We start from the raw sequence: 26,590 nt of genomic DNA, 5'->3' as shown, positions 1-26,590 counted from the left end.
AAGTTCATGGACAGATTTTACAGCCCTTTCACGTGTTGATCCACATTCAAGTGCGCGAGAAGTTTGGCCGCGGTCCCAGCAAGGTATTGCTCAACACAGCAACATGCCACAGATTCTGCATTTTTAAAATTTCAAGAGAATTGGTGGGGTAGCGGGAGGTCTTCAGTCTCTCATTTTGTGATAATTCTGTGGAAACTCAAGTTTACTGCTTTCTGAACCTGGAGCTTGCCATTCGGGGGATTTTAAAGAGCTACAAACAAAATTCTTTCATCTTCAGTACCGATGTTGGTTTCCTGAAGAAGTGCAAGAAGAGGTTGTTGTAAGGGTGCTGGAAATGCTGATTCCAGCATGTCCTGTGTCCGTGCCACACATAAGATGACAGGTACTTTGAATCCTCAGTTGAGAAAGTACAGTAGGGGAGGCAAGGTGTCCAACAGGACTCGCCTATCTGATGCTGTTTAATCTACATCCAAAACAGGATTAAAGAGAGCTCACACAGTGCCTGGAAAGGCACTTCCCAAGGGTGCCGATGCTCGCGGCACTTGGCTGCGCTTACAGCATCACAGCAGAATTTACTCCAAATCAGCCCCAGTGTGACAAACCCAGGACCGGGACTGAGACCGTGCTCACGCTCAGCCCCGCAACTGCGTGATTTAATAAAACATCTTGAATTTTTTTTCTACTAGAAGCACAGCAGGGAGGTTGTCGGGACAGCTTGCCAGTCCATTACTGTAATTTAACATCAAGATGCACTTTTTCAGGGCTGATTTCCAAAATACTTCAAAGGGAGAAGCCTGTTGTCACTCCAGTGAGTGGCAACTACACAGCTCCTGCATCTCTGACAAGAAAGGCCGCGCAGCTGTGTTTGCTGCCCTAGCCCAGTCATAGGAAACAAACCTAAGCACACAAGCACCTTCCCAGCCACCGGTACCCACCTCTCCCGTGGAGTTCGTTGCCTGCGTGGTGCCAATTAAGGGTGCAAGACAAATGGCAGTGGATTTACACAAGGCAGTAGCATCCCCCAAGCTGATGGCTGTTCCTTTTCAGCCTCTCCCGGCGGCAGCAGGGAATATTTACCTCGATAGCGTTTCAACATTGCAGCATCACCAGCCAGTTTGGGTCTGGCACCTCCCCGCCGGTGCTGTGGGACCAGCCGGGCCCTGCCGTTCTCTGACTCACACCAGCAAGAGCAGGCTCCTCTCTGCTGCCAGGGGCTGCTCCTCCTGCCCACTGCTCCCAGAAAATTCCCCAGCGTCGCCCCTTATGCGACAAGGATAATTAATTGTTTTCTCTCTTTAAAATTCACGGCATGCATGCTTTTTTAGAGAAATATCAGTCCTGCACCATCCTTAGGATGGACTCACTCCATAGCGCTTATTATGTGACTGCTGGGTTTCTCAGAAAAAAATTGGAAAAGAGAAGGTGACAAAAATAGAGAGAAAAAAATAAAAAAGAAAGAAGAGCAGCACACCCAGACAGGTTTTTAATCCCCCTGTCAGAAACGTGGCTCCACTAACGCCACACAATTGGTGCAGCACGGACCCAGCAGAGGCAGGTCAGCTAGTCAGGGTAACCAACATAAAACACTTGCAATCTAGATTACGCTGGCCAGGATCCAAAGAAAACATTCCCTCTTCCCATCGGCCTGCAAACCACAGGCTGATGGCTGGGCTGCCCATGCCTCGGTCCTCCCACATCCCTGCACGCTTCCCTTCTTCCCAAAGGGGTGCCGCAGCGGGGGAAGATGAAGGATCGGCTGCAGCCAGGTTATCCTGACACCAGGAGAGACCATTGCCCATGCCGGTACAGGAGGATTCAAGGTCCAGAGGAGAGCTGCTGAATGCTGTTGATGGCAGACCCTGCTCTGCGGGATGAGCACTAGCACCAGAGCACTTACGGGAAAGCACAATATCCCTAAAAGCACCAGGACAACTCCAGGGACCCACAGCCCACTTGAAAACGCGCAGCTGAGGCAAGAGATAAGTGATGTTTATGCTGCTGAAGGAAAACATACAGGGGGTTCTTCTCTGGCCTTGGGATCTCAGATAAACAAGGAGTCGGGACAAATAAAGATGTCACTGGTTGATAATATGTGCACAGGAATTTCCAGGCAATGATTTATACCAGCTCTGGCTTGTTGGCCAGTGTAAAAATACAGTCACAAGCAAAACATTTGGGAGGCAGCCCTCCCGCCTCCTAAACAGGCCTCGCCTGAGCCATTTGCTCTAGTTTGCTTTAGAGGCGTTTAAGTGTGGGTCTGCGCACGCCTCCCAAGCATTCACACAGCGTCTTCTTAGCTGGTGGCCCTGAGCGCTCACTGCTGCTGCGCGCAATGCTCAAGGAACTCAAGTGCAACTTTCCAGTTGGTACTGAGGTGCAGGAGAAACAAAATCCCAGTCTTTCTGCTAGCGCGGCAGCAAGGGCAGGAGAGCAGAGCGCTGGCGAGACCAGTTTGTCTGCAGAGCTGCCTTTACAGGGAGGCTTTTCTAAGGTTCTTATTCACGGCTGGTGCGGGGTAAGCTGCTGGCGGTTATCTGTTCACGCTGCCTGGGTACAAAGGGGTCTCCCACCCGCAACCTCCACTGTCCTTTGGCATGGAGGCTTGGGTTCAAAGCACAACCTGGTTGCCACCCCCCTGGCCTTAGCTGCACAGCACAACTACCTGTTTGCAGACGGCCATACCTGCAAAGCTGTTGCGTGCCTTGGTTTGAAGCGACAACCCTTTGCTCTTCGTCCCCTCCCTTGTGGCTGCCAGCTCAGTTCTGCTGGACCCGCGGCAGGACGAGGACATGCCTTGCGTCCTCCTCAGCAGCTCCCATACAGAGAGGATGCACCTCTTCATTCAGAGGAGGGACCACCCGATGCAGAAGGTTTAAACACATCATGGAAAATCAAACAAAGATGCCGGCTCCTTTTGGCATGGATTTAAAACTATCGCCTCCTTTCCCACTGCAAGGCTGAGCATTGCAGGAGCCTCCCACCCTGCACGCCTCTGGTTGCAGTGATCATACTCGGAGCACCGGGTGATTGCTGCTGCTTTCACTGTAATCCCTCCTTGGAAACCGAAAGAGGGATCTTTCTAAAGTTGAGGAGAATGGCAAATGTCTTCCGTTCCCTGCTCCATTCTCCAGCCACTGGAGCGTCAGAGGAACTTCAGCCTGTTCTTAAAACAGTCTCCGTCTCACCCTCTGCTTTCTGCAAGACTGGCCCCAAGTACTTCCACCTTAATTTTTCACAGTGCTCACAATAACCCTGCTCCCCTGCTGTCATTTGGATGTGTACGATCACAGTTCTTCAGGGCTGCTATACCTATTTTCTTTCATCAGTTTTTTGGTACTGCCTGCTTGGCCCATGTTTTTCTTGATATATTTTATTTTTAATGCCATGTCAATGTTTGTCTTTCATGCATTTAACGCTTTAATTGTCCCTATAGGTATTACAGCAGCCTTTTCCCCTCTCTCTTATCATATTTCCAACTTCCTCTAACGAGGGACGCTTCAGCCCCTGTGCCCACACTGGCTTGCAAGGTGCCTCTCTCACATCTCTGACACTTTTTCTCTTCCTTTCCACCATCAGCTTCTCAACCACTTGTGTCTTGATCCTGTCTCCACATCACATAACCTTTCTGCATGTTGTTTTTAGGCCTGCCTCCTCACAACCCCCTTCAGCTGTGCCCATTGCTCTCCAAAGCACTTTCCTGTGGCTCCTCGACGATGCTTCACCTGCCCTGTGCAGCGCGGTGCCTCTTGCCCACACTCTCCCCGCCAGGCCGGCTTCACTGCTTCCTCGTGGCCCTTTTCAACCTCAGAAGGGCCCCATTTCCATTTAGGCACGGGCAGAATCTCTGCCACAAAATTTCCCTCAATGACAGAGGCCAAATCCCTCTCTAGTGTGAAGTGGTGACTCTCCAGTGTGACACTCCGTCACGGCCAGCTCAACATCCTCCCAGCTCCTCCGCTCCCCGTTTCCCACAGCCACACACCCCACGCAGAGGTGTGCATGCTTCAGGCCAAGCCCTCTCCTCCCACTCACGAGGGCAGGATTGCAGCGAAGGCAGCACTTCCCAAGGGACTTGCACGGAGACAGCACCAAGGCAAGGCAGGAGACTGGACTGGTCCAGTGTCAGCCTTCACCATCCACGCTTGTGATCCCTGTAAGATCTGCCCAGCAGTTCATCCTGAGCTGGGGGCTGCCATTCGAAAGAAGATCTCCTGACAGGGAGACGGATTGTGAGTCCAAAAGGAGGAGGGAGAAGAGCAGTGACGGGGATCCAAGTGCTGCAGGAGGCGTCAGGCCGTGCAGTGCTCCCAGCACCTAGCAGACACTTCCCACCAGCCCTCCCAGGACGTCTGCACGAGCACAGGACCTCCAGCGACGAGGTTTCCCCTCAAAAGGTAGTGCTGTGACTAACTTTCTGATTAAAAGAAAGGGAAAGAAGATCTGCCCTTGCAGGCGGCCCAGCTCAGAGCACAGGGAACACAGCCCTCCCTTGTCCTGCACCCTCCACCGCATTTATTTGCTTAGAAATCCCCCAGACCAGAGGAGGAGAAAACACGCCTGCTTCTGAACACTTAACAAGAGAAAAGCTCGGCCCACGCCTGGCTACTCCGTTCCACAACGGTATCCTCAAGGGTGTCCTTCCCCCTGCAGAGTCCACAGACCCACCGCGGCAGCTGTCTGTCTCAGCGGTTTGTCCTGCTGCCTGTCCTTCTGGATGCACAACACCCACTCCCTTGGTGCCGGCACGTCGAGGTGTGCTGGCCCCAGCCCAGGCTCTGCCCCTCAACATCTTCCTTGATGCAAATAAGACCGTTCATGGTTAACTGTCCTCTCCACCTGCTCTGGAGCTTTATCCTTCCATCTGTTGCTGTACAGACACCAACTGCAAATCCACAAACAACACCTCTCTAAACGGGAGTTATCCCGGATCGCCCTCCACCCACATCTCCTGCATCTTTTCTTTTCCAAGGCACGACTTCAAAATAGGATGTGACCCAAGAGCTGCTTACATAAGGGCGTGCGAAGGGGAAGCGGTGAAATGAGAAAAGATCTCAAGGAAATGAGGTTCACAAGATGATTTCTGCATTACCCACAATAAGACAGGAAGCAAAAGACTCACTATTAGATAAGAACAGCAGATAGCCGTTCATTTTCTCAATAGTCAACTGAGCTGCAAAAACAGATTTAGCCTTTTACCGCTTCCTGTTTTCACGGTGGCAGGGTGCATCCTTGCTGTCCTCTGGCAGGAGACTCAGCCCACGGTTCACTGCAGCAGGTGGCGAAGCCAAGTGTCACCAAGGGCAAGATGTCCCATCAGCAGCCTTTGCCAGGCAGCCACGGGATGAACACCAGAGCCCCCTCCACGCGTCCTCCCAGGGAGCCGGCCTTGACAGCACCTGCCTTGAAAGAGAAGTCAAGCTTTTCTCGAGTCTTTATTCCCTGACGCATGTGTATTTACTCTCAGGAGCCCAGCGAAAGGGCCAGGGTCAGCAAAGATCCATATCTATGGATTTAGAGAAGGGGCTGTTGTTGGCAGCCCCATCTGCCAGGGGTTTGGATTGCAAACGCTGGAAGGCTCCAGCTGAAAGGTGGTTCGGGTTTAGAGCAGCTGTTGTTATTTTAGTGGCAGCAGCCCGAGAGCAACATGCAAATCTTTCCCTATATTTCATTAACGACTCATCCTGATCCCATTGCAGAGTCCTTCCTGGTGACCGCGGCGCTGCACGGTGCCAAAGGTGCGGCTCTAAACACAGAAGATGGAAACAGGTGGGAGAAGCAGAGGTGGCAGGTGCAGAATGTAGAAGAGAGCAGCTATAAAATCAAATCTACCCCAGCCTCCCCAAAATCCTTGTGGCAGCTGGAAAAGCTTCAAGTGAAAACTTCAGCTTTTCAGGAGGCAGATGGGGCCTGAAAGGGAAGATGAATAAAAGCCACATTTTTTTTTAAATAGGTCTAAGTCAGAGGCAGTAGGTCTGTTAAGTGGAGAATAAAGATATCACCTTCATAGATTAAACTAGACTTTGAAATTGTTGCATTTAAGAGAAACAAAAGGGGCAAGAAACCTCTGCAGAAGCTTTTTATGCAGCACAGACAGCCAAATTAAATGTGTTCTTCTGGAGGACGGGGGAAGCCTTCCCTCAAGTTGTAATGGGCTCAGAAACTTAAAAGGGAGGAAGAGATTGCCAGAATATTCCTCCTCAAATATAGAAAGCCACAGCTGGAATGGGGCAGCATCCATGGCACGCGAATGAGAGGGGCTGCCAGGCTGGGTAGGAAACCAGAGCGATATCGCAGCAGAGCAGCTCGGAAACCACAGGAACACGCCGAAAGAGGGCAGAAATAGGAGCTCTGAGGAAACGCTTCTTGCATAATCCAGCCCAAGCGAAAAGGCAGGAAACGGTCAGAAGGAGCGCGCAGACGGTGGGAATAAAGACAGGCCAGGGCAGAGCCAACCTGCGGCAGAGCTGCTGCAAGGAGCAAGGCGGGATCGCAGAAGCATGAAACTAAATACAGAATTTTGCTGTGGAGGAATAAACCACACGTACGTAGCGCACAGGGAGGAAGAGTCTGGTAGCGCTCTATACGGGGAGGGATGAATGGTTAGGGGGGGTCCCCCAGCAATAAAGGAGATTTCCTTACACGAGTTGCTCAAGAGACGGTTGCCTCCTTTGAGGAGGTCTCTGGCCTGAGCCACGCACAGCGCGGATATGGCAAGGGAACAGGAGACAACGCCAAGGTACGGTAGACACCACTCAGCCATCCTTAGACTACACGGAGGGGAGATAACTCCTGCTGATACCTGCGGAGCTGGAGTCAAAGGGAGCTTCTGAACAGGGTCTGACCCGAGGCGCTGCCATAGCCCTGATGTCATCTCCTGACGCGGTGCAAGCTGTCCAAGGCATCGGTGTGGGTGCCACCTCTCAGGTGGTCTCCTTGGTGACAGGAGGAGGTTGCGAGACCCTAACCAGCCTGTCCGATGTGTACACCCCCTGAGAAACAGCTCTGGTGCCTAGACATAACCTGAGGGAATGGTTAAAGTACACAGCTCAAAGAAAAAAAATCAGAGAGACAACAGAGCAGGTTCCTTTTCTATGGAAATTAGAAGGATGGCGGCCTTTGCCTGTGCTCAGAGCTAAACAAGTACGCAAAACACATTGCCCATGCTTAGAATAAGAGGGATCTCTGGGGATGGGGCAAGTGCCAAACTATTTTCCACGCTGGAGGCTTCAGCTGACTTCCTCCAGGGGTAAAATCAACCAACCTCACCTAGTTGAGCTCTCCACGCTCTTAGGAAGACACTGATTTAGGAAACAGCCATTTAGACCATATCCTGCACCCAAACCCATTCACAGGCTACAACGGACACCAAAAGCCTTAAAGGTTCATATAAGGGATATACTGAAGTGGCAATAAGCAATAAAAGGACGTAACCAAAACCTCAACAGGTTTATGAAAGATTGCTCCTAGTTTATAACCCATCAGCAGCATTTTAACAACCTTCTTAGGTTGTGACAGACCTTAGAGACCAGAGTAACTGAGCCGTGACTGCGGGTAAATTCCCATCTATTGCAAGGAGCCAGCAATAGGCCTCCACCTTCAAAACCAGATTCCCTGGGAGCAGAAAGTTTGCCACAAAGTGGGACACCCCCAGTCTCTCTGCTGCCACTGCCAACTCACTGGGCTCCCCGCATAAAGAGGGGAGGATGCTCGAGGGGACGCTGCGGGCAAAGCAGGTTCCCAGGCGCAGGAGCGAGAGAGGCCGCGGAGGAGCTGGTGGGTCAGACAGCACAAAGGGAGAGGATGGAGCTGAGCAGTTCCAAAACCAAAATACACCAAAGGCTTCCACACTCTGCAACTGACTCACCGGCTGACTAGGAAGGTCGCTGAGCCCCGGGTTCCACAGCCTGCCTCCGTACAGGGGAAAAGCAGGCGGGTTTCTGTACCCAAAGCTGGGCCACTGTTCAGCAGCCTCAGGATGCACTGATGTGGAGGAGCTGCAGCTGAGACAGGCTCCTGCCCACGCTCCTTTACCACCTCTCCTCACTAGCTTTTGCCAACCCGCCTGCTAGTAAAATCTCATCACACATGAGGTCTCCACCACAGCCCTGTCGTTAGCTACAAGGGCTAATTTGTGCTGCCCTCCACCACCGGCAGAGTTGGAAATATGCTTCAGGTGTTGCTGGGTTCACCTTCTGCTCAGGAACAGCTGCAAACAACAAACTGAATATGCAGAAGGCAGTGGTGGGGAAACAAACGTCATGTGAACAGTGCAGGACACAGCAAGAAGAACAAATTCAGAGAAACTGGGTGAAATAAAAAGGACAGGGAAAGAACATTTCTTTAGGGTGATACAACATGGTCAACGCTTCTCTTTGGTAAGCGTGTACAAAAGCTCCCTGCAGAAGACAGAGCTGCTACGGGAAGCAGGAGAGCCAGGGCCCCTGGACCCGTACAGCCAAGGGGACCCGTGTCCTCTGTGAGGTGGCAGGGGTCTGCTGAGGGAAGGCAGACAGAGAGAGCCGCTATGGTTAATTTAATTGTATTTATTCCACTTCAAAAAGCAGGTAATGTCTGTCTTCCCAGAATCACAGAACTGTGGGGGTTGGAATGGACCTTCAGAGACCATCTAGTCCAACCCCCTGCCAGCGCAGGTTGCACAGGAACCCAGGCGGGTTTGAATGTCTCCAGAGAAGGAGACTCCACCACCTCTCTGGGCAGCCTGTGCCAGGGCTCTGCCACCCTCAAAAAGTCTCAGAGAAATGCTTAACGGCAGCAATGGCCTTGGGGCTACTTTTTCTCTCCATTTCAAAGTCAGAAACACTCTGCGTTTTGGAGTCATGACAATGCAGGCAGAGCGCGCTGTCCTGAAGGGAAAGGCATTATAATACTTTGCGCTCGTGAACTGGAAAATGCTATCAAGGTAGAACATGCTTTGCCTGGATGGTGGCAGGGTCTGGAGGGGAAACGTCGTCACATTTGTAATTGAATCCTAAAGACACAGGCTGCATCAGCAGCAATCACCGGGGGACACATGCAGAGATGCCGCTTTCTTACGTTTCAGAAACAAATCTAAAAAAATGACCACGACATGAAGCCAGTTATTTTCAGAGGTACCAAAAAAGGCACCGTGCACCAAGGGGAAGGTGGGAGATGAACAAAGCCTAGAAACAAAAGGGAGACAGTGGGAGATGACAAAGCCGCAGAGCACAAAAGCGCCCTGATTATCTCCAGCAAACACACGCCGGCGTTTGCAGGCTCATCACACACACAAACGGCAAAGCTGTAAGCAATTACTTGTGGTTCAGCCGGATAAAAATATTTGCAGAGAGCAAGCCAAGAGACAACAGCCAAACAAGCCACGGGGCTCGGGGCTTGGGGTCCGGGTTCTGCCCCGCGCCGCTGGGCGGAGACCCGGTGGGACAGCGATGGCACCGGTGACACCTGCCTGTGCTGGTGCCCGCTCGGGTGAGTGAAACCTTCCCTTGGGTAAGGCAGGTCACGCTGCCCAGCCATGCGGTGCAGGTGGTGTCCCAGCACCACGTGCCATCAGTGGTCCCCTCCGAAGGCTCCGACGGGAAGTTTGCTCGAGGTTTCCCTGCCGAGAGAGGCGGTGGGCTGGGAGAGAGCCCGGGGTCGGCGGGCACCACTGCTCTGCCCTGCCTTGGGAAAATGAGGCAATGCCACAAGTACTCGCTCCTGCCTCAAGTCAGCAGTCTCCATCAGGAGCAGGAATGGCTTTTGCCATAATAGGAACTAAATTGCACTTTTTAGATGAACCACTTGTAAAGTCAGTGTATGCCCACTGCAGTCCCAGACGGCAGGTACTGGGGTGTTTCCCTGTATCATACCTCATTTTGATTCTTTGAATTCCCTGAATCTTTCCCCTTTGGCTTCAGGAAAGAAAAAGCTCCTTTCTCGCTCCTCTCAAAGGAGTAAAAGAAACTGTCTCTGATGTCCCCATCTCCATCAGTGAGCCAGCAGCGAGCTTCGCAGGCAGAGCCTCAAGGATGCAAGAACACAAAAAGGAAAAAACTAAAGTATTGGGGGGAATTTTCCATGAGGTGGATACGTTTGGATTTCCAGCTGCCTGGGAAAAAAAAAATAAGAAGAGCGAGCTTAGATCCTTTTTGTTTTCTCTCTTTGCTATTCAGAGAACCTTGTGCCATCTGAGAAGAGACACAGCGGGGAGCTGCTACTTGCTTTGCCAAAGCAACGAGAAGGAATATTCTCTGTTAAAGACACCACCCTCGTAGGGATTATAAATACAAAAGGAGACGAATTTATCCAGTTGAACCTAATCCACAAAAAACACTGCAGTGAGGAGGAAGGGGAGCGCCTGGCTGTGGGCGATGAGCCAGGCGGGGACATACGAATCACGTTAAAAACCTATAAAGGAGCACCAGAAAACGCATTTTAATATAGAAGTGCTTTCACTCCCGCCTGCCTGTCCAGCTCCACGGCTTTTGCTGGAGGAGACTCTCATGATGCCGAGGCGGCAGGATCTCATCCCGGCACACCGGGACACCCTGAGGCTCGTGGTCCTGCCCGGGGATGCAGCCGTCAGGGCATGGCAGGAGCAGGAGGGTTCAGGACATGTGGTTTGCCTGTGGGTTTGGTGTCCCGGGGCCCAATCCCGCAGGATGTCCCTGCAGGCACAGGTACTCGGCTGCCTCAAGCCCAGATGAGCAGCGCTAAGGGTCTCGTGGCTCCTGTGCCTCATCCGGAGTGGAGGGTCCTCAGCATCCAGCCGCGACCGAGCACCAGCCTGGGGACACCGACACAAACCACTGCATGTTTTGCGTGTGCGTTTGTAAAGGTTTTTGTAAAACATCAGCAGAAGGAGGAAGCTCTAACGGGGGCTGCTGGCCACTACCCTATGAAGACATCGCCCCCAGCCCTCCAAAGCTCCTCGGCATGTCTGCAGTGACAGCGCGTTGAGGGCCCCAGCCCGCTCTCGGCTGCCAGACCTGCTCCTCCGGCCGGCACGTCAGCCTGCCGGCGGGCACCGGGCAAGGTGCTGCAGCCCCGGTGGGAAGGAAGGCGGCCGGGGCAGGCGGCACCCTCTGGGCTGCCAGACAGAAAGGTGCTTTCCGCAGCCAGAAGCATTTAAAATGTTGTGACAGCTGAGAGCGAACCCCCTTTGTTTCTCATGTGGAAGAGCAGCAAATTCTGCAGTGGAGGCAAAGTCGTTTGATTACAGAAAAAAAACCCCATTTGCTGCTAAAACCAGTCACAGTGTGGTTTTGGCTGTTCAAATCAGGAGAACAAGCACTTATAAAAATGAATAATTGAAGACATCATAAGTCTTTTATTAGCCCTACAGCAACCATAAATGCCTTCTGCTAAGCACAAAGAAATACCCTATCGAAAGCATCACGGATGTATCATTCTCTGCAACTTCCCAAAAACCACTTCACGATGATTTATACCGTGAAATGCCCAAAGTGAAACTATAGAGTAATCATTTCTTATCAGATATACAGTTTCTTGGTGAAATATGCATCACTCAGATTCCACAATGATATTTCATTTTATAGATAATGTAAGAGTCGTAATGCCTTTAATTAATCATGTCCTTGCTTCTAAGTGATTAGATTTTGTAAATGATGGGAGAAACAAGCAAACTGTTATCCCTTGGCAACTCCCTGGTGGTTTTAAGCAAAGATTATTGAATTTGAGCACAGAACCTCCACCAGGAGGGCAGGGGCCAATCGCTTGGCCCAAGAATACAGTGACTCAGTCTCATTGGGGGTTGAATGACAGGCCAGGAGGGTCCTGCACAGGGAAAGCAGCTCCAAAATCCAGGGGACCAGTGCCCAGCCCACCTGCCCCACTGCCCTGCCATCCCATCCGTCACACTGCAAAAGGTAGCTAATGCACGGCACAGGTTACCGGAGCCAGTGGCTCTGGATTGATACCGCAGTGAATGGAAAGACTGTTATGGCCAAAAAGAATTCTCGGGCATTTGCGGAATGCAAAGAAAAGCGTGATGGGAGGGTGTCCTCTCACCTGCAGGTCCTGTCCAGCCCCCAGTGGTGGGGCGGACACAGGTATGGATGGCACTGGGCTGTCACCAGGCCATGCTTTCAAACGCTGCAGATGAGGGCTGCGGTTTATGGAGCCCTGAGGAGCCCTGCCTGCACTCTGCCTGCACCTTGCCTGCACCTTGCCTGCCTGGGGCTGTGTCTGGAGGAGCTGGGTGCACCAGCCTGCAGTGAGACCCACTGTCCTGTTTACAATGGGGGATAAAAAGAGGGATAAGGCAGAGAAAGAGAAAGAAAATCCCCCTGCGAGGAGTCCTAAATCCCAACCGGCTGCTGTGGGGAGAGCTGGGGATCTCCCTGGAGCCCCAGCAGCAGGAGCCCCAGCATCCCGTGGCCCCTCGCTGCCTGCACTGCAGCCCAGCACGAGCCACTTGCCCCCACACTCTTCTGAAAGAAGAGATGTCTCCAGTGCTGGGGAGCGGTGACCGGGGGAGATGGTGCCATTTCTGTCCCTCAGCAACCAAAAGTGATAAAAAATAGAGGACTGGGGAACAAACACCCCTTTAAAAAGGCTAGAAAGGTGATGTAGAGTGGGTAGCCCACGGTAGTTGAGCTCCACCACGTTGCACAAATGCCGCAAAGCCCCAGATGGTGGATGAAAAGCTGGCCATGAGCCAACAATGCTCACTTGCAGCCCAGAAGGCCAATCGCATCCTGGGCTGCATCAAAATAACCGTGGCCAGCAGATCCAGAGGTGATTCTGCCCCTGTACTCTGCTCTGGTGAGACCCCACCTGGAGTACTGTGTCCAGCTCTGGAGTCCTCAGCACAAGAAGGACATGGACCTGTTGGAGCGGGTCCAGAGGAGGCCACGGAGATGATCAGAGGCTGGAGCACCTCTGCTATGAGGACAGGCTGAGAGAGTTGGGGTTGTTCAGCCTGGAGAAGAGAAGGCTCCGGGAAGACCTTACAGCAGCCTTCCAGTACCTGGAGGGGGCCTACAGGAGAGATGGGGAGGGGCTGTTTGCAAGGGCATGTAGCGATAGGACGAGGGGCAATGGTTTAAACTAGAGCAGGGCAGGTTTAGATTAGACATTAGGAAGAAGTTCTTTACACTGAGGGTGGTGAGACACTGGCCGAGGTTGCCCAGAGAGGTGGTGGAGGCCCCGTCCCTGGAGACATTCAAGGCCAGGCCTGATGAGGCTCTGAGCAACCTGATGTAGTTGAAGGTGTCCCTGCTGACTGCAGGGGGGTTGGACTAGATGGCCTTTGGAGGTCCCTTCCAACCCAACACATTCTATGATTCTATGACTCAAACAAACCCTGATGTTTTTCTCTTCTGTTCCGTTTCCAGCTGGCTGGGGTGGGGGCTTCCTTCCACCCCGCAGCCACACACCGGCGCGGAAAAGCCCTGGCTGGGCCGAGCAGGTGGGGAAGGCAGGAGCATCTCTGCTGACAGTGCCACCAAGGGCAGGCGCCGCGCTGGCTGTCCGAGACACGTCCTCCCACCATGAATCCTCCTGCCACTCTCCCCGTGAGAGATGGCTCTTCGGGGGGATCGCTGCAAACCAGCCCCCAGTCCCCCCAGCCTCAGCCAGGCTTGTGCCACCGGGGCAGTTTGCGCCATCTCTTGTCCACACCTCACAGCCCAGGGGCCTGCCCGACTTGGGCGACGAGGAAATTCGGCTGGGTGAAGGAAACTGCTCTTCTCCGTGCCTGAATTATTCAGAAACGCTCTCCTAATAAATAATTTATCTGCTTTGTAAAAATGCGTTTTCGGCGAACGCAAGTAGGCTTCAGGGGGCTGCGTGATTATCAGCTGCAAGCTCTCCTTCCTCGCCTGCGCTGACGTGTTCATTTTAATGGGCAAGTAGAAATCTCATTAAATACCCCATTAATAGCTCGGCCTGTGGAGCGGCGCCGAAGGGCAGAGCCGGGCAGAGGTGCGCTCTCAGGTGCCTGGTCGGAAAGATGCGATCGCTGCTGGGAGCGAAGTGTGGGGAGGAAGCTTTGGCAGGGGGTGTTGGAGGGGAGCGCTCCGCACACCAGATCACTGAGGTGCTTGTTCTGTTCCCTTGCTCGGCCTCTTCCCAGCCCAGAACGAGCCCCAAAACAAGACCAGCCTGTGCTAAAAGAAGGCAGTACCTGGCTCAGCTGCGGGTTGGCGTGGGAGCGGAGGGGAGCAGGACGGAGGCGTGCAAAACCCTTGGCTGTGTCTCCCTGGAGCAGCCCGGCGAGGCCAAAGCAGCACCCCGAACTGCCAGTGCAGAAACGAGCACCCTGGGAACAGCTATAACGTTAATAAAAGGAGCTTTGAGCAGTATTTAGAGGGCTGTGTTTCCTGAACAAATATGTCTCAATGTCCCTTTCGGCATGAGAAACCCTGCTGCGCCAAGATCCCTCGCCGGGAGCCAAGCAGGGATCCCCTGAGGCCAGAGAAGTTTATTTGGGATGGCCGAGAAGAGAAACGGGCTGTTGCTCAAGCCTGGCAAGGAACTGCTCTGCCCGAGCTGCCCATTGCAGGGAAGAAAAGAGCCCGTTTGTCCGTGTGAAACGGGCTGAGAAATCGGTAACCCCGCTGCCGAGAAACGGGCTGGATTCCTACAGTGAAGGCGAAGGCGTCAGGCGGGTCCCGTGGTCCTGCAGGTGGGGGCATGTCCCCTCCTCACTGCTGGCTTCTGGTGGCCCCCAAACACTGGCTCAGCACCCCCACCATGGCATGCACCCATGGGGCTCCCGTCCCTCCACCACCCAACCCACACGACCGTCACCTGGGATGAGCAACCCACCGCGCACAGCCCCGCCAGGCTTCCACGTGGCCCCGTAAAGCCCTTGTCCCCGCCTGGGGGCTGGCCCGCCTTGGCCACCGCTGCCAGGTCTGCCTGTCCCTGGACCTAAGCTGCCTCCCTGTGCTCACGTAGGAAAATCCAGTGGGAACATCGGTGTCCACGAGCTTGTAACAGACGTGGCTGAACCACATGCCGATGGCCCTCGTGCCTCCCCGGCCACACCACGGGGGACGCGAATGGCCACAGCAGCCCAATGCCATGTGGCACAGTGGCCCTGCAGGAGCTGGACTGACATCAAAGGGGCTGAGCAGCCCCCAAGGGCACATCAGACCAGGCTGATGCCCTCCAACATGCCCACGGGGGGAGAGCTCCTCTTCCTCATTAACAATTAGCCACTAGAGGGAAGTGCCATGCCCTATGGGGAAGAGTTTGGGCGCACAATGATGCACGGGGTCACAGAAAATCGCAATTTGTGGCCAGGGTCCTGGCTGCCAGTGGCACCAGCACTAAAAGCCACTTTACTGCTTTTTCTTTGGTGTCGGCTCCTCAGCCCTCGCCTTGCACCCGATGCAGGTGCCCGTGGGGCGACAGCGCAGATGGGCGCGGGGTCTGCCCAGCTGCAGGAGCGGAGTCGGCTCAGCCAGGGCCACCAGCGGTGCCCGGGGACAGAGCCAGCAGCATCCCTGGCACGGAGGCTGCGGTCCCTCTGCCGTGCACAGCCTCGGGCAGCACCAAAATAGCACGTCCCGGCCTGTCAGCCAGCCCGCCAAATGGCGTAAGCAGTTTTTGCCGTTTTTAGCAAAGTGGGGAATATCTGTTGTTTCTGGGACGTGCGGTATCCAGGGCCAGCAGAAAGACGAGAGAAGAGCCAGGCATCCCACGGGGACAGCGAGCCGGAGCAGGGCAGGAGCCAGCTCCCAGCGGAGCTGGGGGACGGGGCTGGGGGGGAGCACAGCATCCTCGGGAAGGGACAAGGGATCCCATGGGCTGGGCTCCACGGTGGTGCTGGCTTGGCCCTGATGGCGGGGGACAATGGTGGGCAGCTGGGGGCTCCTTTCCCAGCCCCGATCCTGCCCATGGGGCCAGGCTGGCCTGGGCAGCCACCCACCTCCTCCGGAGGCAGCCATCCCGTCCCCACCGCTGCCAAAGCGGCTTTTCAGCCCTCAGGTAACACCAGCGGGGATCGTGACTGCGCTGATGGAGCACAGCTGATAACGAGCCTCCTGCTCCACTTTATTCCAGTTTATAGATGGCTAAATATAACTTTCTGCTTATTTTTAACTCTGCGAAATCTGCGATCCACAAGACATTAAGTCAGTTTTTTGTTTTTCATATTTGCCGGCTCACGAGAGATCCAAGAGAGACAACAAGGCCAGGCTCAGCACAAGGTTCGTCACCGAGTTAGGTACGAGCAGCGTGTCCCGCACCGGAGATGTGGTGACCCCCGTGCAAAGAGCAGCAGCCATTGCAGGACGTGGGGACAGCAGCTTTCTCTCCGTGCCAAAGCGACCCCCCAGCCCCAAGCAGAGCCGCTGCCTCTGAGCACCGCAGCCGCGGGCACTGCCGGTCCAGTCCGCATTTGGTGGCAGGTTTTGCTTGTCGCCAGGCAGAGAAAAGGGCATTTAAAATGTTTTCTTATCACACAGCCAGAAGCAGCTCACTGGATTGTACAACATCTCCCTCTGCAGCGGGAACAGGAGCCAGCACCGACCTGCGAAGCGAGTGTGTAAGACGACAGAAATGCAAGGGCATCTGGGGTCGCATCAGGTGGTTGTACCCCCGGAGATACACCAGGCAGCCAGCGCTGCCTCCCACCCCTCCTCTGGGAGGCAGGGATAACGTTCGGGAGGCTAGTGGTGGACCACTGAAAGATTTATCCCTGTGGTACTTTCCTAACAACTGAATGGAAAGGCGATGAGGTAATTGCAGGACGACCTATTAAACATGTCAGGTCCAATTTTCAAATCCTGGCAGCCTAATAAATACCCCATTCATGTATTTTGGGGTTCAAGCTGAGAGTTGGCAGGGAAACCAGCCTTGTCTTGCTCACACCCCTGGGGGAAGCAGCTGAAAACTCCTCGTCTCCACTGCAAAAAAGTTCCTATTTCAGTTCCAAGATCCTGGTCCTCCAGCTCAGGAGATGAGTCTTCGGCAGAAGAGTGGTGTGACACGTACAAACACATACACACGGCTCTCGTAAATCACATTTATAGGAAAACAATAGGTTCAACTACATCTCCATCATATGTCACTGGGGTTGCATGAGGGATTGTTTTAAGTCCCAACAGTGCATGGAAAAAACACCATCCAAAAAAAAATAAAAATCAAATTGTTCAAATGCTGGACTAAGGGCTTGACCAAAACAGGGCAGGCAGCGAGCAGCCGTCCTGCAGCTCCTCCCTCTGCACCCTTCTCCTCAGGACTTCAAAATTCACCCTGGACGACTCCCAGCTCTACATATAAGAAGTTAGTTATGTGTTCGTTTATACATCCCCTTAGTCCTTCCAGATAGCCAGGTCTTTACAACAACTCAGTAATTCGGGATACTGTCCTGTTGACATTCACTTGGATGAGTTTCCCCTCTCCCAAGGCCACCATCTCCCCATGCCCAGTTGCAACAACACTCAATCACATTATTTGTTCCTGGTCCGACCTTGCGAGCCCAGGTTTGCCAAGGTCCCGCCTAGCTAACCTTGAACTGTCCTGGAGCAGCGGGGAGGGAAGCCTCCGATCTCCAAGGTTCGACCTCCCTTTTGGAAGGAGAGAGACACGGGGAAAACCAGACTTTGTCTTGACCTAAAGCCAAAATGTGTGATAGGTTTAAAGCCATCCACAGGGCTGAAATTACTCCGATGATTTACAATGGCGCTGGCACACGCTTGGCTGGCTTTAGACGAAACTCTTCCCCCGGCGCTGCCCTTCCCCTGGGGCAGCTTTGCCCTTCTTTGGTGCGGCAGCAGCCTCCGGGCAGGAACGGCTCTTGCCATTAAAAGGAGAAGCCAAAACTTCTCGCACAGTAATTCATTTACTAAGACACGGAAAAAAACCCCATTTGGGTGCGTTAATGCAAGGCTGTAGACACACTTTCTCCACCAGCTGCTAGCACCGTTTCCCAATTTACAGGGAGCAGCAGCTCGTGCCGTACAATCCCAGCCCTGGACGAGGAGGCTTTCACACAGGCTTCTCCGGCAAACCATTGCTCCTTCGGTTCCTATCAAATTCCCAAACCCATCTTTTCCCTGTTAAGGCTATCCCAGGGTGACAGGATTATATAAGTGGTCCAAAACTTAAGCGATGGCCAGGAAAAATTAATGGGAAAACCCAACTTTTAGGTCAGCATGCGCAATAGCAAATGGAAAATGCAGCGTCTGAGCTGACAGCTCCTCGTGCCCTTAGGGATAGCGATGTGGTAGCCGGACTTCATTTCCAAAGGGACTGCAGCAAGCCAACTAGGACTCAAAGCAGCTGGTAAGCATGATATTTATTTTTTTCCCCTCTTACTAAGTTCAGGATTTTCTCTTCTTTCGGGCTGAACGAGACAGACAGACTTTTCTGTTCACAAGAAGTTTCCTTTCTTAGAGTTATTCTCAGAATAGCCAGCGAGTATTTTAAACCAAGAATAGCCGATCTCCCCTCGATTCATACTCCTGTTTTCGGAAACGCTATTTGGAGAGCAAAACTCCCCAAAGTACTCAGGAACAACATTAAAAAAACCACATGACTCTAACAGCGCGCACTGCACTGGCACCTTTCGATTCACCTCTTTCCTCGAAGACTCCTGGGAAGACTGGGTTTGCCCCAAATCCCTCCGAGTCATAGCAGCTCCTTGCCAGAAACCGGCACCAACCCAGATTTAAGGTGCGAGTCCCCTGGAGCAAGTCACCGTCGGAACGTCAGCAAAAACTACGCTACAAGCAATTACGAAAAGAATACAGATCGACACGAGCCAAACCCCTTTGAAGAAAATACCAGAGTTGGAAAACAGATGGACTTTTTGCATGTTTTGTGCAAAGAGCTCTTTTAGATTTTTATATCTATATAAATATATAGAATATTTGCATAGCGTTATGTGAAATTTAAATTCTGAATCATCTGAATCACTGTGTAGCACTCACGAATGGCATTGTTCTTACGGATGAAGTGCTGATTTCTGCCGATAAGTGAGTTAAGCTTCACATAATACATAGGAGCTTTTTTCCCCCCTCGGCAGCCACTGTATGAACTGAAAGCCACCAAGAGCACTTAGTTCATCTATTGCTTGCCCGAAAGGTACAACTGAAATTCAAGCACAGCAGATTATTTCATGGTGCACTGATGAGCACCGGGCGGAAAACCAAAAAGAGACAGGAAAGATACAGCAAAGGGATCTCACACCTAAAGCAGAGTTTGAACTCGGAGCGAGCAGACGAAGCTTAAAACTCGCCCTTTGTAAGACACACCTGCGCCAGAGAGCTGCTGCGTCTCTCCAACCAACCACCACTTGTGGTTGAGTCAAGCTGTAGCGACAGGAGGAGTTTCCTATTTGCAGATCACAACACTTTTCTTACGAGAAAGGAGAAAACGAGAGTGCGTAAGGTATTCGCAGTGAAGAGCCGCCCGGGGACGCCCTGGGACGGGCATCGCTTCGAGCCCTTCAGAGCAAGCGGGGCGGGCGTCTGCCAGGAGAGCTGCTTTGGGTGCCTCGGATTTGCTCCACTTTCGGTCTTAAAGGAGGGTTTTATTTTGCACCAGATGATGACCTGGCTCTGAGGATGTCTATCGAGGACATATCACTAAATTTTAAATGATATTTGAGTTCCTGGCAGCACACGAGAAAGCACAACTAGCCCCAACAAAAGCACCAAAACGCAGCTCAAGAAATGCAATGTTGAGGCAGATTTTTAACCAACGCCAGTGTGTTTTCATGCAGTTGGATGCCCCCAGGCAGCCCAGGCTGATTTGGGAGGGGTGCACACGTGTAGCCGAGCCAGAGGGGACCCAGGCGGGGGGGACAGGGTCCCTCCGTTTAGTGCAGTCCACTGGGGCATGGCTAAGTGGCCCTCTCACGGTGTGCCCAAACACGCACACCCTCGCTTGCCAACCCAAGCCACTTTTAGGATTCACAGACATCTGCATCGCTTGCCCACCCTGGTTCACGGGCAATCGCTATCTCCCTCGCGGGAGCGGGGCATCTCGCTTCCCAAGGCGCGGAGAGGCAGGAGCACTGCCCAGGTTCAGGCTGTGGGCACTGGACCCCGTGGCACCCTCAGCCCCAAAACGAGCCACCGCAGGGTGCCAGCCAGTGCGGCTGCTGGAGTGCCGGAGCCTGGGTTGAGGAGTTCCCTGATTTTATCTGTTAGTTACTGCCCGCCAAGGTCATTAACCAGAGCTTTGAAGTTTTCTTCAAACCCCCCTCCCCCTGATATCCTGCAAAAACTGAAATCGCGGTAACCTCTTTGTTACGGAGCTTCCTTTGAAGCAATTATGCGAGAGCTAATAAGACATTGTTTAAAGTATGACATTTAAATAGCTTGCCTAGGAAAGTCAACCCTGCAAAGGAATTGCTCTGAAATACTATTTTTCTTGGAAATCACAGAGCTAAGGGACTCTAATGGCCATGCTGTTACTCACTTTTTATTGCCTATTATGCCACTTACAATCCTCATAACAGGACACCTTTATTGTTCCGGGGTATAATCTCTTTCCCGGGGACCAGTATCACACAACAATAGTCATTTAAAAATATCTGTTTCCTAAAAGCCTGACCCAAAGCCCACCACGGTCCCACTGATTTCTGGGAGCATCGGAGCAAAGCCCCAGGCTGGCCGTAGGGTGTCACCACCGACCCGGTTCCGGGGAGTCGCGCTGATTGCTCTGACTAGCAAGGCAACTTGAGTAAAGAAAAATATGACCCTACGGTGCCTAAACACTGCGCAACTTGTCATCCCATAGTCCAAACCCATAATTCGGGTGGAAAAAAAGCAGTATCGTAACTTCATATGAAACTACGCTCAGAGGAGATGGAAAGCCTGGCCGCAGTTTCTGTTCACGTTGGACAGACCCAGGTCAGCGGGCTGTACGCGCAGCCATAAACCGCTTGCTCAGCCTAAAGTCTTCTGAGGTTTTGAGACAGGCTCCGCCAGACCTGTACTTTCAATCAGCTGCTTACTCAGCCGGGCAGAGGTTAGAGCAGGTTGTGGCTAATTGAGCAGGGCTTTGTAAAGACATCGGCCACGGGTCCCTTGGTATCTGCTGTCCTCAGTCCGCAGCTACATCTGTGCCGCTGCAAAGAGCCCGCGAATGCCGAGGGAGCAACTCTGGCATTTGCTCCTCTCCGTGCTGGATGTGCTCCCGGGCTGAGGTCCACGCTGCTCCCAGGAGCCCCATCTCAGCTTGGCTCGCGGAGCTCACGCCAGCACCACGCTGGATCCGGAGGGGCCCTTGGGGCGAGCAGAATTGCTTTCCTTTGGACACGTGGATTCAAACTTTAGTCTTCTGTGCCTCTCCATTATTCAAGGGTGGGGGTTTTTTCATGGTTCTTTTTTTCCTATTAACATTTAAAGCTAACAAAGCTGTTGTCCACATCAGGAACCGACGATGAGGGGCTCAGCAGGCTTCCTCCTTTGCTCGCTGCTGCTGTTGGCCCCCCGTTGCACAGAGGTGGCTGCCCAGGATATCCAGCCCGACCCCAAAACACCGTGTGCCAATTGGATGGGAGGAGCGCCTGGCTACCCTGGCCACAACGGACTCCCTGGACGGGATGGAAAAGACGGAAAAGATGGAGCAAAAGGAGAGAAAGGAGAGGAAGGTTGGTGAGGAGTAGGGGGTACGTCAGTGCTGGAGCCCGTGGGCAGCCCCAGCCCTCAGGGCCAGCCCCAGCAGGTCTCACATCTCGTAGGTCCCTGCCCAAACTTTGACCAGATGGCTTTTGAATATCTGCAGGGATGGAGATCCCACAACCCAAGTCAAAGAGTTTGGTGTGGGGGTTATTTTTCCAATTAATCACGTTTTTTCAGACATGCTGCTCTTGGCAGCAATGCACGCAGCCAGGGGGGTGAGAGGGCTTTCCACTCACTGTCTCCGCTCACGGGGGATGTTGAGGTCATGCAACCTTTCCTCAGGGACACCCCTTGCTCCACGCTGCCGAGCAGATGCTGATGCCACAGCCCCCTCTGAGTTTCAGGCTGGTGGGTAGCAGCTGCCAGGACAGTGCAAACAGCTCCCCGTCCCCACTCTGTCCCCCAGGTCTGCAAGGCCCCAAAGGTGACCAAGGCGAAATAGGAGCTCCAGGGCAGGAAGGACCGAGAGGATTTCCCGGATACCCAGGGCAAAAGGGGGAGAAGGGCGAAGGTGCCTTCGTCTACCGCTCTGCCTTCAGCGTGGGGCTGAAGGAGCGAGCCCCCCACCCCAACGTCCCCATCCGCTTCAGCAAGATCTTCTACAACGAGCAGAGCCACTACGATGCCAGCACCGGCAAGTTCCTCTGCAGCATCCCTGGCACATACTACTTCGCCTACCATCTGACAGTCTACCTGACGGATGTCAAGGTCAGCCTCTACAAGAAGGACAAGGCGGTGATCTTCACCTACGATCAGTTCCAGACAAACAACGTTGACCAAGCGAGCGGCTCTGTCTTGCTGCACCTCAGCTCTGGGGACGAGGTGTGGCTTCAGGTGTACGGGGAGGGGGACAACAATGGTGTCTATGCCGACAACATCAATGATTCCACTTTCATGGGCTTCCTCCTGTACCCAGACCCAGAAGTCCATTAAAGCGGGGGGTGCTACATGGGAGGGGAGGCGGTGGCTTGACCCCAGGTGGCGTCCTGGGGCACTGGCACTGTAGCTATACTCTATTTACCTTTTGCGGGGGCAACGATTGCCAAGGGTGGACCCTATTCTCCTGTGAAATCAGCGAGGTTATACACGAGTGACTTCTGTGGGACCAAGAGTTCACTCCTGCCTCTGCTCTTGCCCTCCTTGTGGAAACCTAGGCCCAGAGTCAAATACCACTCCTGCCACATCATGAAAGAGTAACGCACAAGACGGGCTGACCTTTTCTTAAATGTAAAACTGATAAGAGAAAAATTGGTTATATTTAAATATTATATTGCAAATTTGCCTTTCTTAACCACCTAAATTCATTTAAAACAAGGGTATGTGTTTTAAAATTTGAATGGAAGAGGGAGAAGACTATTCACAAAAGCCATCTCTACTCTTGTTTTCACCTGGAACAGATGACTCTGTTTTTTCCACTGTAACTCCCTCTCTTCTTAGGGCCTTTGACTTCCACCCATGGTTTGTTGTCTCCCTTCTTTAGCCCAGGTCTTTGAATATATTCAGATTATTAACTTTCATTGATTTTCCTTTTATGTTTATCCCCTATCATTATCTCTAATGCAGACAACGTGCTCAGTTAGGGCAGGGATCTTCTCTTTTGATTTATCTGAAAAACCTTAGGAACGGTGGTGAGGCTGCACAACAGAAGCAGCCCGTTGACCGCAGGGCTGTGGGGATCCTGGGGTGGTCACAGACATGTTGGCTGCAGTTCAGAATGCCAGCATCTCCCCTGCAAACACCGTGTGTGATCAGGGAACAGAAGGTCCCTAAAGACCCCTGGGCAGAGGGGACCTCGGGGTGGAGGTGTCGCTTCCCAAATCGCTCACCTGGCACTGGAAGCGATGGCTCAAGTAATTTTTCAGCCACAGGCCGACAGCATGGGGTAAACGAGCAGCACCTCACAGTTTCCACCTGCAAGCTAGCAGGGTCCTGGCCCGCCTCCCCTCCGGGGGGGTCCCAAGCACAGCCAGAAGTTGAGAGCTAGCAACCGTGTCTCTTCTTTCCCACACCAGAAGTGGGCCATCGGCAACAGCTGGCACACCAGCTGGGCAGAGCTGCGGGTGGTGCAACCTCCCATGTTGAGTGGGCTCCTGGGACACCCCCAGGACCCGCCCCAGCTCTCGACAAGGTTAGATCAATGAGGGAAGAGTATCTAGGCTGAAATTAGTAGCAATCCCATCAAACTGCTCTCCAAGGAGCTTGCTTGACTTTTAGCTAAAAGAGGATTTGATGGCTTCTCAGATACATTCAAAGAAGACTCCCATTAAGCTTCAGAACAAGCTAACACAGATCAGCACTAATGCGTTATTACAAGCAAAAAAACAGCACTAAGAGCTTCAACTGAAATTACTTCCAACAGCGGCAGCTTCTACACTCCAGTGAATTACCACATCACAAATAACACCAACAATAAAAAACCTCATTCAATGAGAACACTCCTGCATTTTTGTACGCGTCGTTGGGAAGGGCTTGAAGAAAGGGACACTCTCCTAGCCTCACCAAGCACCCCAGGAAATTATTTATATTTTTTTTGCAGCAAGGTGGGGGCACCCTGGGCTGGCACATGCAGAGACAGCCCCCCTTTTGCTTTCCCAAGAAACTCCCAACCCTCTAGCTTTCATCAAGGCTTCAGCATCTCACCACCTCACACCGTATTTCTTCCTTTTTGGATAAGATGAGCTTTGGTTTCCCCAAAACCACTGTGCCCGGATCCACCCTGATCAGCCAGCCAGAGGGCTGGCCGCTGGCCCCAGAGGCTTCACGCGTATTAGATTTAGCAAGGGCTAAACTGACGCTCAATCTGATCATGCTGAATTGAGAGAGCTTTGAAAAACCCTGTTGTGTGAATTAACGGGAAGGGAACAGGGAAAAGAAAAAAAACCCTGAAACACACAAACTCAAAAAACTAATCCATAAACAAAAGGAGATTTAAAAATGCAGCAGTTGCTGGATCAAATGGCATAAGAGGCTTAAATTGAAAGGAGCAAGTCAGAGCTTTTGCAGTAGTTTTTTCAAATATTTCAGATGGATTTTCTGAAAGCAGGGAAAATTGAAACAATGCTAAGATGCGTTTGGGGGATAAACACTAGGAGGAAATACTAATTTAAAGACTAGTTCCCAAGAGGCAGCCAAAATGAATTATTCCTTTCCTTCCTGACACACCGCAGGAACAAATATGCTTACAGTTTTATCCCATATACCAGGTCTCAGAGGCTTAGACATGGCTTTTCACACTGCCACGCACGTCTGGTGCCGTGTGCTGTAGGGCAGAGCCCAGGGTATCTTACCAGCCCCTGCAACAGCCCCATCCCCAGCATGACCCATATTGATATGACTTCCACCCAGGCCAACAGCATCTCCCACCTCAAGTCACCATGGCTGCAGCACGAGAAATGGGGCATGCATTAGAAACTTGGGCCACGCTGGCCCTTATGGGAAAGTCTCATTGAACCCCAGGGGGTCACTAGCCCTCTGCATCGTCCCACACCACAACTCACCCCATTCGGGATGCATGCAGGTGCTGTCACACCTTGTGGCAGATGACCAGCACCCCAGGAGAGGTCACCATCGGCTCCTGGTCAGCCTCCTGGCCACTGTGGCAGCGGACGGCAGAGGGCTACCTGAAGGACCAAAACAAGCCCCGCAGCAGAGACCCAGCCTGGAAGTCCCTCTTTCAAAGCCTGGCTCTGGTTTTGGTCCCGAGTCTTTCCCTGTCCCAGCTGTCAGGGTGGGGGTGCTTGGGGCTGCGTGTCCGGAAAGAGAAGTGTCACCCAATGCTGCAGTCACTGCTGTATTCATGTATGCGCAGAATGTATGTCACACATGCACACATTCACATTACCACAGACCACGAGATAACAAAGCTCCACAAGAATGCTGTGTGTTAGTACATAACGTCTTTTATCTTACTTAATCCTTAAGCATGTAGCCTCTTTATCACCCTGTAAATGGCTTTTCCAGACTCCCCCTCACGCGCAGGTGCCTGCCTCCGTGCATGCTGCGTGGGAACGTCAAAACCATGGTCACACGGTGCTCCGTTCCCTGGGAGCGTCAAGCAGGGGTTCGGCACCGGAGCTGTCTGGGGACTCTGGCTCCAGCCCGGGGAGCTGCGGCGCCGACACCTCGCTGTCAGGACAGGAGCTGGGCTGCTTGCTGAGGGGCTTATTTTTTTCACCAAAAATAGACAGAAATCCAGGACATGGCTCCCTTTGGAAGCACCCCAGCTGTTCCTCAGTTGCTGGGCTGACGAGCCACCCAACGCTTCCCCACTTTCCCACTGCAGGGGCTGGCACCAGGACCTCATTTCAGTGCCGTGTGCGACACAGCGCATGGTCTTCGTCTTGCACCGGGTCTCTTGTGTAAATACGTTGAGGAAGCAACCTCTCCCAAACCCTGCCCAGCCCTCCAGACACAACCACAGCAGGTAATATGCAAAATTAGGCTATGGCGAGCACAAGTGCTGCTGCCTCTGTAAGCAGCGAGGATGCACAAAGGAGAGGGCAGCCTGGGCCAGGCGGGATCTGCCTTGAAGAGCATTTGCCCCTGCAGTAACCCAGGAGAACGGAAAAGCAGCTCCAGCACGAGCCACCCTTCAGCCCAAAGCACCGTAGGGACTTCTGTCTTTTACAGGACATTTTCAAACATGCTTTAAAGGGTTAAACCTCCAGCTTTGAATCCCAGGCTAAAGTCCTGATCAAGCAGAGACTTCCTGCTTGCCAACAGCACACCCTTTCTATGCTAACTGTGGGTTTTATCAAGAAAGAAACCCCTGTAAACACAATAAGACAAAGCACTTGGGAAGTTTTAAAGAAAACCCTTAAGGCTTTCTGTGTACTGGCTTTTCCCCCTTGTCACAGGCATAAATACCAAAACGCAGCTTCACCAGGACACTCACCCTCAGGGACCATCTTCCTCCCAGCGCTCCAACAAGGATGCTCCACGCAGGGTACCTGCATCACACCGTGCTTGTCCCTGCCAGGCACTTCAAAAACCAGCAAACA

General features: G+C 52.8%; 1 protein-coding gene across 1 annotated transcript; it reads left to right on the top strand.

Moving 5' to 3' along the window:
- The first annotated feature begins 18,072 nt into the window (after nucleotides 1-18,072).
- ADIPOQ (adiponectin, C1Q and collagen domain containing) lies at nucleotides 18,073-24,021 on the top strand. The gene is made up of 3 exons (XM_074592785.1): nucleotides 18,073-18,240; nucleotides 21,340-21,559; nucleotides 21,997-24,021. Exons 2-3 carry the CDS (start codon nucleotides 21,349-21,351, stop codon nucleotides 22,521-22,523), a joined length of 738 nt encoding a protein of 245 aa, XP_074448886.1. The 5' UTR covers nucleotides 18,073-18,240; nucleotides 21,340-21,348; the 3' UTR covers nucleotides 22,524-24,021.
- The last annotated feature ends 2,569 nt before the right edge of the window (nucleotides 24,022-26,590 follow it).

This window comes from Larus michahellis, chromosome 6, assembly GCF_964199755.1.
Source record: "Larus michahellis chromosome 6, bLarMic1.1, whole genome shotgun sequence".
NCBI classification, from domain to species: Eukaryota; Metazoa; Chordata; class Aves; order Charadriiformes; family Laridae; genus Larus; species Larus michahellis.
Note: the sequence above shows the minus strand (reverse complement) of the source record. Positions and strands in the feature narration are given on the sequence as shown.

What these genes read in the sequence shown, in the direction of transcription:
- ADIPOQ (XM_074592785.1), top strand. Translation starts at nt 21,349, where the DNA reads ATGAGGGGCTCAGCAGGCTTCCTCCTTTGCTCGCTGCTGCTGTTGGCC. An exon ending in AGGAGAGAAAGGAGAGGAAG is followed by an intron (nt 21,560 to 21,996) that starts GTTGGTGAGGAG and finishes TCTGTCCCCCAG; the next exon opens with GTCTGCAAGGCCCCAAAGGT.